This window comes from Sinocyclocheilus rhinocerous, unplaced genomic scaffold (genome assembly GCF_001515625.1).
Source record: "Sinocyclocheilus rhinocerous isolate Xijiao unplaced genomic scaffold, SAMN03320098_v1.1 scaffold429, whole genome shotgun sequence".
Classification (NCBI taxonomy): domain Eukaryota; kingdom Metazoa; phylum Chordata; class Actinopteri; order Cypriniformes; family Cyprinidae; genus Sinocyclocheilus; species Sinocyclocheilus rhinocerous.
In genome coordinates, this window is record NW_015665829.1 from 559,346 (window position 1) to 572,123 (window position 12,778).

A 12,778-nucleotide genomic window follows, 5' to 3' on the forward strand; every position below is an offset into this window, starting at 1 on the left:
TTTATTTTTGTTATCACTTAGATTATGGCCATTTGACTGCTAGAAGTGTCCAGTGTTTCCCATACATTGAGTTATTACCTCGTTGAATAAACTGAGCACTGCACGTTTCAAAATTAAAATGCAGCGCGGGTGTTTTTATATGAATGTATCTTTGAAAAGAACCGACCGTCTTCAGAAAAGCTTCGGTGTCATTTTCATTTAGTCTTTCCTGTAATGTTTGATAAAGTAACGTTAGCGTTTGTGAGCTCAGTCGCAGTGCTTATTTGATTACAGCCGTTACTGGGGAAACCGCTATATCTCCCGCTCCAACAGCGCCTCCTGCTGGCGGATTGTGAATTTGCATTTGCAAGTCTGTGGGAAACACTGGTGTCTGTCAGCAAACATAAACAAAAGCATGTTTTGAGAAGGTCCTTAAGTTTTGAGCCATGTATTATTACTCTAAATTGGGCTACTACTACTATTACTATCTTGTACCCTGCAATAATCATTTACTCAAACTCACTTTTATGAGATGAAGGAAAAAAAAAGAAAAGAAAATCGGCCAAACATATCGGCCAAAAAAATCATATATCGGCCATCGGCTGCCCTGATTTCTAAATATCGGCATCGGCCAGTGAAAAACCCATATCGGTCGACCTCTAATTTTGATTTAGGAAGTGTAGAGTGTTAAAAAAGGATAATTTTTGTTTGTTATTTTGGCCTTGTCTGCCCCTGACCCTAAACCCTTATTTGTAAATAAATGATTGTTATTCAACATCTCTCTGGTATTGAGACTCTCTTCATTTTCCTGTTACAGCTGACCCCTAGCGGTCGTAACAGAAATTGGGAGCTTGTCTTAACACGAATGCGCAAAAGTCAAATTTTTTTTAATCTTTTTGTGTGAAGGTCTTCTGTGTGTATGACGACGAGTAATCCACACAATTTTCTTTGGATGAGAGCCATTGTCTCCACCTACTGGCATAACAATGTAACCTGCAGAGAGTGTCATTTCCCCAACACATCTGGACATGCAAAAAAAAAAAAAAACATTGAGTTGGTAGTGTTTCACTGTTTGTATCACTCTGCTTGTCTAAGTTACTTATAAACTGATGAACTGTATATCTTGAATGCCTTGAAAGTCACCTTGGATTATATTTATTTAGAGTGCGTTAGACATGTTGACTTTCAGTATGTTACTCCCATGAGTATAATATCAGATTCCTCACATAACACTTTATGATGCTAATTGTAATAAGGTGATTCTGGTAGAAGTACATTTGTGATCGGAGTCCTGTATGTATAGATAAAGAGAATCAAGTTAAACAAATAATACCATATCTCTGTATTTTTAAACCATATTTGTTTGAGAAAGTGTGTGAACCTGAACGTTGTCCATTCATATAAAGAGATAATTGAAGTCAGTTGTTTCAATTCATGGGATTAAAATCATGTGATTTTAGCGCTCCCTGCTCTGTTGAAGAACGTGAACCTGGGTTTGGCCATGCCTCTGTCAAAAAAGAAAGTTTAAGTTAACCAGGCTGAAAAAGATTACAAAACTGATTGTGAAGAATTGAATGGAGAACAGTGTGAAGAAACTCAAAACCCGTTACTCTTCTTGGGAGTGGTTGTCTAACAAAAATCACTCCAAAAGGATTCCAATTCAGGATTCCAGGATTAGTTTTAGTTTGACAAAACCTAAAAAATCCATTCAGGCTTAAAGGAATATTTTACCAAAAGATATACATTTGCTGAATATTTACTAATCGTCAGGTCATCCAAGATGAAGATGAGTTTGTTTGTTCATCAGAACAGATTTGGAGAAATTTACATCACTTGCTCACCAATGGATCCTCTGCAGTGAATGGGTGCCGTCAGAATGAGAGTCTAAACAGCTGATAAAAACATCACAATAATCCACAATTAAGTGGATTAATCTAATTCGGCTTAATTTAAGCAAGCTAACAACTGAATCCTGCTTTATGATATACAGGCCCCTGTATCACAAGCTTTTTGATGACCAACTCAGTCTCTTCCACACATCCGTGTACTCATCCTGTTGGAGCACAGTGTAGTTACTGTATCAAGCCTAATTTGTTGAGCGTGATATGGGATAAAGAAAGACTGATTGTTCTCTGCGCTGCTGACCGAATTATATTAAATTCCTGACACATGACTGCTTTTTGAATTCTTTATGGTCCTCTGTTATTTTACAAGGTAGCAAGTGAAGAAACTGTTTGTCCTTCTAAATGTTTATATCACATGTACACACAATTATATTTACAGTATATCATGTGATTTTTCTTTACATGTATTATGTATTTGCTGTGCAGGTCCTGTGCTTGGAGAAAAGCCTGGAGGAAATGCTTACAAGAGTCGATGAGTTTGTTGGTATGCTTGATATGGTAAGATTAATGTCTTTGCGTTTACAGAGTTGTTTTCTATTTTTTTTTTTCCCCCCACCTTCTTTAAAGTTGTTTTAAAAAGTTAGTGAAGAAAGTACTCGATGCAAAGCACATTTTTAAATTCAGCATGTATCCAATAAGCAGTGTTGTTATTGTTAACTAAAATTTAAACTTTTATTAATCATTTAAATAAAATCAAGTGTAAATGTTGCCTAGCCAACTAACTGACACAAAATATGTTTAAGTTGAAGAATTACAATTACTAAACTAAAAAAAAAAGAAAAAAGCTAAATAGAAATATTAAAAAAAGAAAATTCTAATAAAAAAATTATTAAAGCACAAATGACTAAAACTTAAACTAAAATTAAAATGAAGACTGGAAATATAAAAATATTACCATTAAAATGTTAATAAATACTATAATAATATATAAATAAAGCAAAAATAAAACTTCCACTACGATCCAATATGAGTTTAAAAATAAAGTTCCCCTGCCTAAAATGAAATAGGCAGATATATATTTTAATGTATAAATACCCATTTATACTGTGTGGAAAAAAGCATGATGTTATACAAAAATTAGCTTGCATGTTGTTACTGTACTGAAGCCATAATCTGGAATATTTTCTGGGGAAATGCCAACCTTTGTATCAAGTATCCAAAATCCACTAGAAGAATAATGGTAGATGCATAAACCTTTCTCTGATTAAAAATTGCAATGTGATGCAGTGCAATGTAAAATGTGATTTAAAAAAAAAAAAAAAAGCTAAAAATAATAAATATATAAAACATACTAAATAAATGCTTAATAAAAAATCTATTTGAAAATGTTTCTTACACGTTAAAGTTAATGTGGAGTAGCAGCCCTAATTTTCCATGATAAAGATTGTTCCATAGCAGCTTTACAGTTAACTTTGACTGCCCTAAAAAACATATTCTCCCCCTAGAACCCTGTTGTTGCCTCCTTAAACACCTGCTTTAATAAGCACTGTGGCCATCGGTGTTTAAAGGCAGAGTGAGTGATTTCTGGTAGCCAATGTTGATATTTGAAATCACCAAAACAAACACGCCTCTACCCCAAAAGGGTTCATCCACATCACGAGTAGACACGCCCCTTATTGCTGATTGGCTACAAGTTTGTTTTGCGATTCGGCCCGAATCAGTTTTATAAAGTGTTTTTGAAAAATCACTTACTATGCCTTTAACTGACAAATCTGCAAATAGATGAGTATTCTAGATTTCTTTTTGATAATTTTTTTTAATAGATTCGAAACGACACCTCACAGGTGGTCAATGAGAACTTACCACAGATACAAAGAAAATCTGAAGAGATGAGAGAGATTTACCGAAAAATTGACAAATTGGAGGTAATAACTTTAAATGCTGTCTTTAAACCATGGTGATAAATGGACATTTTTGTTGTTGTTGTTGTTGTTGTTGTTGTTTCAAGTGTGCTGTCTAATTCTCAGGCCTTTGTCAAAATGGTTGGAGTCAATGTCAGTGCAATGGAAGAACAAGTAACTCAAGTCGAAGGTGAAGTTGGGACCCTACCAGGCGCCTTCAAAAAGATCTTCCGCACAATGGCCGTACCAGGTTTTTTAAATGTGAGCTCTTTATATATAAAACCCCAATTCCAGAAAAGTTGGGACATTTTGTGAAATGCCATAAAATCAAGAATATGCTATTTGTTCATTCTCTTTAACCTTTATTGAATTGACTAAAGTACAAAGAAAAAAATCCAATATTTTCACTCACCAACTTAATTGTATTTTGTAAATATAAACAAATTTTGATTTTGACGGCTGCAACACACACTCTGGGACAGAGGCATGTTTAACACTGTGTCACATCAACTTTCCTTTTAATTACAATTAAAGTTTAATTGTTTGGGAATTGAGGATACTAATTGTCAAAGTTTTGCAAGCAAAATTTTTGTCCAATACGAGACTTGAGCTGCTCAGCAGTCTGTGATCGTTGTTCTCTGGTTCTCCTTTTCATGACTGGTCATACATGTTCAATAGGAGACAGATCTGCAGGCCAGTCTAGCACATTCACTCTGTGTCTACAAAACCACACTGTTGTAGCACATGCAGAATGAGACCTGGCATTGTGTTGATCTAATAACCATGCACTTCCCATGAAAGGCGTCATCTTGATGACAGTATATGTCTTTGTACAATCCCAATATATGCCTAAATGGTACCATCGCACATATGCCAGTCACCCAAGCCATTTGCTCTGCTGCAGCCCCTTACCATGACAGACGTTTGCTTTGTCATCTGTCGCTGGTAAAAATCTGGATGGTCCCTTTTGTCTTCGTCCATTTTTCCCCAGAAACAAGTTGAAATGTGGACTCATCTGGCCACAGCACACATTTGCACGTCTTTTTGACTATCTGAGATAAGCTCAGGCCCTGTGGCATCACTGTATAGAGTTGATGTAGCCTATTGCTTTCTCCTAGAGTAACAGAGATTCAGGTTGCATTAACTGATGCAGCAGCAGACTGTGTTAAGTGACAGCGGTTTTCTCAAGTACTCCCGAGCCCATGTGGCTATATTTAACACCGCAGCATGACGGTTTCTTATGCATTGCCATCTGAGGGCTCAAAGGTCACACACATTCACCTGAGGCTTCCTGTCTTTGCCCTACACAGAAAGAGATTTCTCTGGATTCCCTGAATCTGAATATGATTTTCTTTTGACACTTTTCTCATGAAATTTGGCACAGAGTGATGAGCCATAATCCAGCTTTGCTTGCAAATATTGAGATGTTCCTTTTATAGCCAAAAATGATCCCCTCACCTATTTCCAATTCACCTGCTTACTGTGAACTGTTTCAAAACAGTTTAATTGGGATATTCTATAACCACTTATCGCTTTAAATTGGCCTCTGCCCCAACTTTTTTGGAATGTTGCAGCCAAAATTCGCTTATGTTTACAAAATGCATTTAAGTTGGTCTGTGAAAACTTTGGAAATCTTTTCTTTGTGCGTTTATCAATTCAATAAAAGTTAAAGAGAATTAACAAATCACAGATTTTATTGCATTTTACAAAACGTCCCAACTTTTCTGGAGTTGGGGTTGTACAGACGTGTCTGCCATATTATTTGGCATACCTTAAAACTGGTAACAAATGTTGACTTCCTCTTCTTTGTCTTCAGAAACCTGCTAGCCCACGAAGGCAATCACAAAGACATCAAGAGCTTCCCAGTGTATTTAGGACAGAAGATTACTTTAAACCTCAGTCTGAGCAGTGAAAGAGAGACTATCCTATTGACTTCATGAAGTACCAACCAAGACCAGGGTTCTCCAACATCAGCAGTGCTGCCTGCTTTCAAATGCAAACACCTGGGATTGCTAACACAAACATTTCACAGTCACTTTATCTGCAGCTTATGTAAGGAATCCTGATCAAAGCCAACTGTTGTTTTAGTAGGCAGTCTAATGGCAGCTAGTTTTATAATCAACAGAAGCTTTGGTTTTAAATAACTTGTTTTTTTTTCCTGAAGTGCCTCTCCAGGAAGCCTGACAATGTTTCTTATGAATGGGAAAGCATGCTCGAAAAAGGTCAGAACATCAGTTGAAACGTTTATATGATTTTTACTCCAACTTGTATATAGTTTTACAGCTTTATAATTGTTTTTGCCCTCAGTCTTTTCTTCCAGTGCTTGAGATCTTTTTGCACTACTTTCACTATTGCTATTTATCACTGATCTTTCTTATTAAGGTCTCAAATTTGGTGTCTGGCACATGTTGACAATGAATATGTAATGAATTGATGTAACCGGTGTAATCGACTCTGGGTTATTATGTAGCATTCAGTGCCGCACTCAGCCAAACAATAGCCACAACAAATATTGTCATGGACCATTTACTTTTATACTTAAATGTCCATGGACTGTTGTGTTATGCTAATTGTTAGATAATTGTGATAATTTGTCTATTTGTAATAAATTTACAAATGTAGCCTATCATAAAGTGACTACATTTCATTACTGATCAAAGGTTGTTATTGGTCAGCTGAAGAGTCTGATGGAAGAGTTGGTGTACACCTGTTGTACAATCGTAATGAGAACTATCAAAAATTACAAACAGGACGATAAAAGAAATCACTTAAGAATAGTTAAGCATTCTTTCATATTATATTGGTTAAAAGAAATATTTTATCTAACTCCACATGCTCACACCGAATACTTTTTCCATGTGTAAGCAAATAGTCTGTTTTACCAGTGAACCACTAGGTCCAGTTTCTCAATACTTGAGTCGGTTTTTCAAACCTTCACACGGTGTGAAATGCAACATTGTTTTGGTCTAGAATACATTCAATGACTACATCTTTCAAATGACATAAATGCTTTTCTCACTCAAACACAACCAAAACCTGTACTTACAGGCCAATTTAAACATTTAAATACTCTTTTCAAAACTTAAGTTCAAAAACTACCATTATACAAAATGGAATAACATTTCTACAGCTATATTTAAATATATTCCAAAACATTACAAAACAATTAGATGTAGCTGAACACCTACACATGTGTTAGTTTTTCGATTTTATTACTGTCTATACAAAAGGGGACAATTTAGGAATAATTTTGTTCTGTGATGTAAACATGGCCCATGTGACCCTGGAGCACAAAAGCAGTCTTAAGTCGCTGGGGTATATTTGTAGAAATAGCCAAAAATACAATGTATGGGTCAAAATTATCGATTTTTCATTTATGCTTCATTTGGACAACTTTAAAGGCGATTTTCTCAATATTTTGATTTTTTTTTTTGCACCCTCAGATTCCAGATTATCAAATAGTTGTATCTTGGCCAAATATTGTCATATACCTAACAAACCATACATCAATGGAAAGCTTCTTTATTCAGCTTTCAGATGATGTATAAATCTCAATTTCGTAAAATTGACCCTTATGACTGGTTTTGTGGTCCAGGGTCACAAATATTGCAGTGAATTCTAACAGTAAAGAGTGCCATTCTTGTTTTGTGAAGAAATTTTACAAAAGGAAACATAGTTTAATGCTACCTGTTGTTAGTGTTTTAAGTCATTGTTTTATGAGTGACAAAGAATGCTCGTTGTGTGATGACCTTTTATAGTCTTATGGAAGAGCGAGTTGATCGTGTATGAAGTGCTTTGGTAGTGGGGGGGGGACACACAAGCAGTAAATTCCAATTGGCCATTCTAAAACTATTCAATGTGCTTCTGAGTGTAGGTTACTTCCCTGACATCTGGAATCAAGGCTTGATAACACCAATCTTTAAAAACGGAGATACATTTGATCCTAACAACTACAGAGGCATCTGTGTGAGCAGCAACCTGGGAAAGTTATTCTGTAGCATAATAAATGCTCGACTATTAGACTTCATCACCACACACAATGTGAGAGAGAGAGAGAGAGAGAGAGAGAATAAAATAACTACAACAAAAACAATTACATTCTAAATAAATGGGAAAAATTAAACGGATCACATAACAGAAAACATAACAATCTTTCCTACAAAACATAAAAATTATACAAAAACACCAAAAAGTGAGCATACATTAAAAGTTATAGTTATAGTTGCCTTTTTGTTACATGAGGTAGACAATATAATATAAGGTAGCGCTTAATATCTTCTTGAAAGTGAGAAAAAAATGCATAATCTTGCATAAAAAATAAAGCAAAATAAATGGGTTGCAAAGAAAGTAAACCTTTTCATATTGCTTCTCAAAAGTGAAAAATCCAAACAAAACATCTTTAAAGTAAAGAAAGTCATTATGTATGAAGTTTACTAGCAAATGTCTTGCCAAAGTTTTCTTGTATGAACACATTGCCAAAAAAGACTGTTTTTTTCTGGTTGTGAGTCACAGAAAACAGTTCACATATGTACTTAATTTGAATGTTGACACAATAAAGGTTTTAACAGGATAGTACTGATGAATAAGCTTAAAAGAAATCTATCTGGTTGTGAGTCACAGAAAACAGTTCACATATGTACTTAATTTGAATTTTGACACAATAAAGGTTTTAACAGGATAGTACTGATGAATAAGCTTAAAAGAAAAATCGCTTTAACCTTATTTACCAATAGATACTTGGGAATATATAGAGTCCAAACCTTTTTCCACAAAATATTTCCACTAATCTGTTCCATTCTGAAACAGCATGAGGAATTGAAACATAATCATTGAGAAAAAGAAAGCGATTTTTATTTTATTTTATTTTTCCCATGTAGATTTAAAACATTCCGCAGGTGTGTGTTCGACTTGAAGCGGCGCTGCGCAGACCGATCGACGTATGACATCGAAGTACCGCGAGAGCAGAGGGCTCCGTATGCTTTCGAATCGCTCTCGCGGTACTTCGATGTCAAACACCTATCAGTCTGCGCAGCGCCGCTTCACGAACAGTCACGTGACCATGAATGGTAACGTCGTTCCATTCGACCAATCAGCAGCAACTTCTGGGAAGCAACGAGGAGAAATATCAGTGCAGAAACGCCGCATGTGTTTCATCAGCCGAGCTTCGCCGGGGAAGAACGGGTACCTCTCTCACCTCAACCAATATAGACCAAATCAAACATTTTTACAGGTATTACTAGTTATGTGTGATGTTTGCTTTTTTTATTTTTATGTAATATCTCTTTTGTGAACATGCTTCAGCCGGCGATCTGTCCAGTGTCAAATGACAACATCTGTTCCTGCCATATGCTTTACAGCTGCAATAAGTGTACTTTCATGCAATAACCGAACAGCTTAACATATATTACAAATATGCTGCTGCATTTACGAAAGTCCAGTGATGCTGCAAGGTTATGTAGACTGATGTTTTCCTGTTCAGGCCAGCCATAAGAGGGCAGGTTTTACCAGTTAGATAGCTTATATTATTTGCAGGATAAATGCACCTATTATTTACAGGTAACAAGTGTTTATGACAATATTAAGTATGCATGCTGATACAACTAATTCACTCAAGCTGCCACTGCTAATCATCAGCAGCTAACATTAGCAGCTGTTACATTGAAGAATGAGGAAGTACAAATGAGACTTATCAGTGGCAAAATGTCTACAAAGTTTTTATTTTTTTTGTGTTTCTGCAGTAATGTTCCTAAAAGCTGCTTCTCACAGTACAAACAGTGGGTTTAATTGAAAATTAATTGTCAAAGCACTGTGAACTGTATTTTTTCTGATATTTACAAAGGGCTAAACTGAACGGTAGGGCTGCAACAAATTATAATTTTTTTAATAATCGATTAATCTAACGATTATTACAACGGGTTACAAGTCCGACTCTCTAACCATTAGGCCACGACTACCCCCTAATTAACTTTATGAAGAAGTAATTAACTGACTGAATGATGCATCATTCTGCCCAACGTCTCCTATATGGAACAAAATAAAGTGCTAGGCCTATTTTATTTTTGATAAATGATTTTATTCACAACATTAGCTCTCTTAAAACGCCTTATAGTGTTATAGTAATCTAAACGGTCCTGAGCTAGATCAAGCTATAATCTATGCAAACCATTTATTTGTATTTATTTTTTTATTTTTGCATTCACTAATACAAAATATTCTATCATTAGCTAGCTCCACACTGGACAGCTGCTTTATAGCAGAAAATCAAGTTGTAATTCTAACTGAAAGGGAGACTGACACTGTGAGACTGTTTTTTTTTGTTGTTTTTTTAATACTGTAAAGCTGCGTGCTTTAAATCAATCTGTTTTATAAATTGCTATATAAATAAATGTGACGTGACTGGAGTGTCGGCTGCAGAGCTGGTGCAAAACTGAACAGGATTGTATTACTGGTATGTCTATCTGTGGGTACTACATCGCTGCCAGTCATATATGTCAACCACTGTTTGGTAGTTTGTTGAAAGGTCCTTCCCAATTGAGAGATCGCCCAATGAATCATCAAGTTGGGCTTAAAGGTGGGACAAAAACACAGTGACTGAATCTCCAATGAGCCATCAGATTCTCTGTTCAATGCAAGTAGAGTGCAATAGTGCTCACCCACTTTTTCAGCAGGCTGGTTCAGAAGTAAAAGCAAAAGTCTTCAAGAAAGAATGATAAGCTATGAACCAAAGCAAACAGCTACGACTTGAATCACAACATTATAAACTTTGATTTGAAGCAAAAACGTGCATGGAAAAATGGACAAAACCCAAGACTGTTAATTGTTTAAATGAGGGAAAGAACTGCAATCCCATGAAGCATTGCAAATGGCACAATAAAATAAAAACAGAGAGTGGAAAAAAACAACAACTTGATTTAAAGATGTTGATTGATTATGTGTATAAAGCGATATATGTTAGGTTTATTGCAAAATATGCATATATACACACTAGGGGTGTATTGGTACACAGAAGTCACGGTTCAGGACAGAATGAAAATGCAAATTCACTATCTGAGAGCAGGTGGCTCTTATGGAATAGCAGTGATACCGAGTTTCCTTCGTTGCCGCTGTAAACAAAGCAGCTGCACTTATAAACACTACTTTAATATTACATTTTGGGAAATGATTGCAATGCAGTTTGTGTGCAATTCTAGAATAGAGATCGGCCAAAATAAAACTACAAACCGGTTCCGATTTATAGCCGGTCGACCAGTGGCCTGTTGCATGAAGCTAGATTTAGAGTTGACAAAACCTAACAAATCCAACCTGGTTTAGATCAGGGGCCTGTACCATGATGGTAGATGAACAAATTCAGAGTTACAGGATTAGTTTTGAGTTGACAAAACTTAATGGTTAAGAGATCAAAGAATATGAGGAATATAAATGCATTTACACTGAAGTACTTGTCCATGAAAGAGGACAAATAAAATAAATTATCTTGCTCTATTAGTGCAGTCACAAGTGAAACTTGTGAAGTTATATATAGCGATTTTTACGTTTTTAAAGCGTTATCTATTGATTCTTCCACTTATGTATATTACATATGATCTGTATATATTATTCATTTAAAATAAATGCTTTATAATACTTGTTAAACTAAAAGTGCTTGTGTGTGATGGATTAATAGTAATATAAATCATATTATAATTTTATAAATCATATATAAATCGTAATTATCATTAAAGCCAGACAATTTTGTTGTATTTTTAAGGTACTTTATAGTGACCTTTAATTTGTAGGAAGAGAAACTGGGGGAGTGACTTTTTTTTTTTTTGCGTCAGACATGTCACTTTGCTCACATCTGATTGGTCCAATTTCAGTTTGAGATCTCTTACCCAGAACATAACCTGCCCTGGAGCAGGTTAGCTGTGCAGTGTAAGTTACTATGGCAATGAACGCCACTAAAAGCCAAGCCACTTTCATGGTACTGAAAACCCGGGATTGGTGCAAACTAAACTTAAACTTACCTGGCTAGCCAGCTAATTTGGCTTCATGGTACAGGCCCCAGGTTCAGTGGGCTCACAAAGCTCGATATAAACGTACTGTCAACTGTAAAGTTTGTGATTAACTCTGGAGCGTGTGCACCTCAAAGTGTGCCACGTGCAGCAAACAGCCAATCACAGGGAACATGGAGAGTATCAGTGTGATTTATTTCTCGTGAGAGTTGGCGCAATTCTATTTTCTGCTGAAGCTTAAAGGGGTCATATGATGTTGCTAAAAAGAACATTATTTTGTGTATTTGATGTAATGAAATGTTTATGCGGTTTAAGGTTAAAAAAACATTATTTTCCACATACTGTACATTATTGTTTCTCCTCTATGCCCCGCCTTTCTGAAACGCTTCGTTTTCTACAAAGTCCCTCCTTCCGACAAGCACAGTCTGCTCCCTTTAAAGGTGCAGTATGTAATAATGACAGCTAGTGGTTGAAATTGGTACTGCAGTCTAAATTCAAAATATTGTTTCTCCCGCCCCCCTCCTCAGACTCAACGCCATAGACTGTATAAAAACATTGATGTAGTGTCCGTGACGTCACCCGTAGGTTTCTGAAGAGCATTTTTGAAGCCTAAAGTGGGCGGAGCCGGCCGTCGCCATCTTGGCAGCACGTCACTCCTGGATAATCGAAAAAATGGGCAAAGAGGCGGGATGTGGGTTGAGCTGGTTGCTGAAACCATGCCCGCCTAGCTTGTCGGTGGTGACAGCAGCGGCAATCCACCTGTCACTCAAGTGGCCACGCCCTTAATTATGCAGAACTTTAAGGCTTAATATAATTTAAACGGATGAGTTATAAAAAAATTTCACCCCTTCACAGTTGTCATGAAGGGCGAAATTAGCTATATAGATCAAAACCACTTTTTGTACCAGGCTGCAAACATATTTTTTTCTGCTGTAAAGTTGGGCACTTTAACATGGGGAGTCTATGGGACTGACTCCCTCTTGGAGCCAGCCTCTAGCAGCTAGTCCATGAACTGCAGATTTAGTCACTTCCGTGTTGGTTTCAACGAGAGAGACCGGAAGGG

The 12,778-nt window shown here is 36.2% G+C and overlaps 2 protein-coding genes across 3 annotated transcripts in view; both read left to right on the top strand.

Moving 5' to 3' along the window:
- bloc1s4 (biogenesis of lysosomal organelles complex-1, subunit 4, cappuccino) overlaps positions 1–6,353 on the top strand; it is a 9,651-nt gene extending 3,298 nt beyond the window's left edge. Inside the window, exons 2-5 of one of the 2 annotated variants that reach the window (XM_016542672.1) lie at positions 2,310–2,381; positions 3,647–3,748; positions 3,851–3,985; positions 5,541–6,353. In XM_016542672.1, coding sequence (XP_016398158.1) covers positions 2,310–2,381; positions 3,647–3,748; positions 3,851–3,985; positions 5,541–5,636 — 405 coding nt within the window. In that variant the 3' untranslated portion in view covers positions 5,637–6,353. The remainder of the gene's footprint in view (positions 1–2,309; positions 2,382–3,646; positions 3,749–3,850; positions 3,986–5,540) is intronic. The other variant, XM_016542673.1, reaches the window with a different exon arrangement.
- A 2,476-nt stretch (positions 6,354–8,829) lies between these two features.
- LOC107731557 (asparagine synthetase [glutamine-hydrolyzing]-like) overlaps positions 8,830–12,778 on the top strand; it is a 19,864-nt gene continuing 15,915 nt past the window's right edge. The window contains exon 1 of the mRNA XM_016542674.1: positions 8,830–8,954. The gene's annotated coding sequence lies outside the window, so the exon portion shown is untranslated. The remainder of the gene's footprint in view (positions 8,955–12,778) is intronic.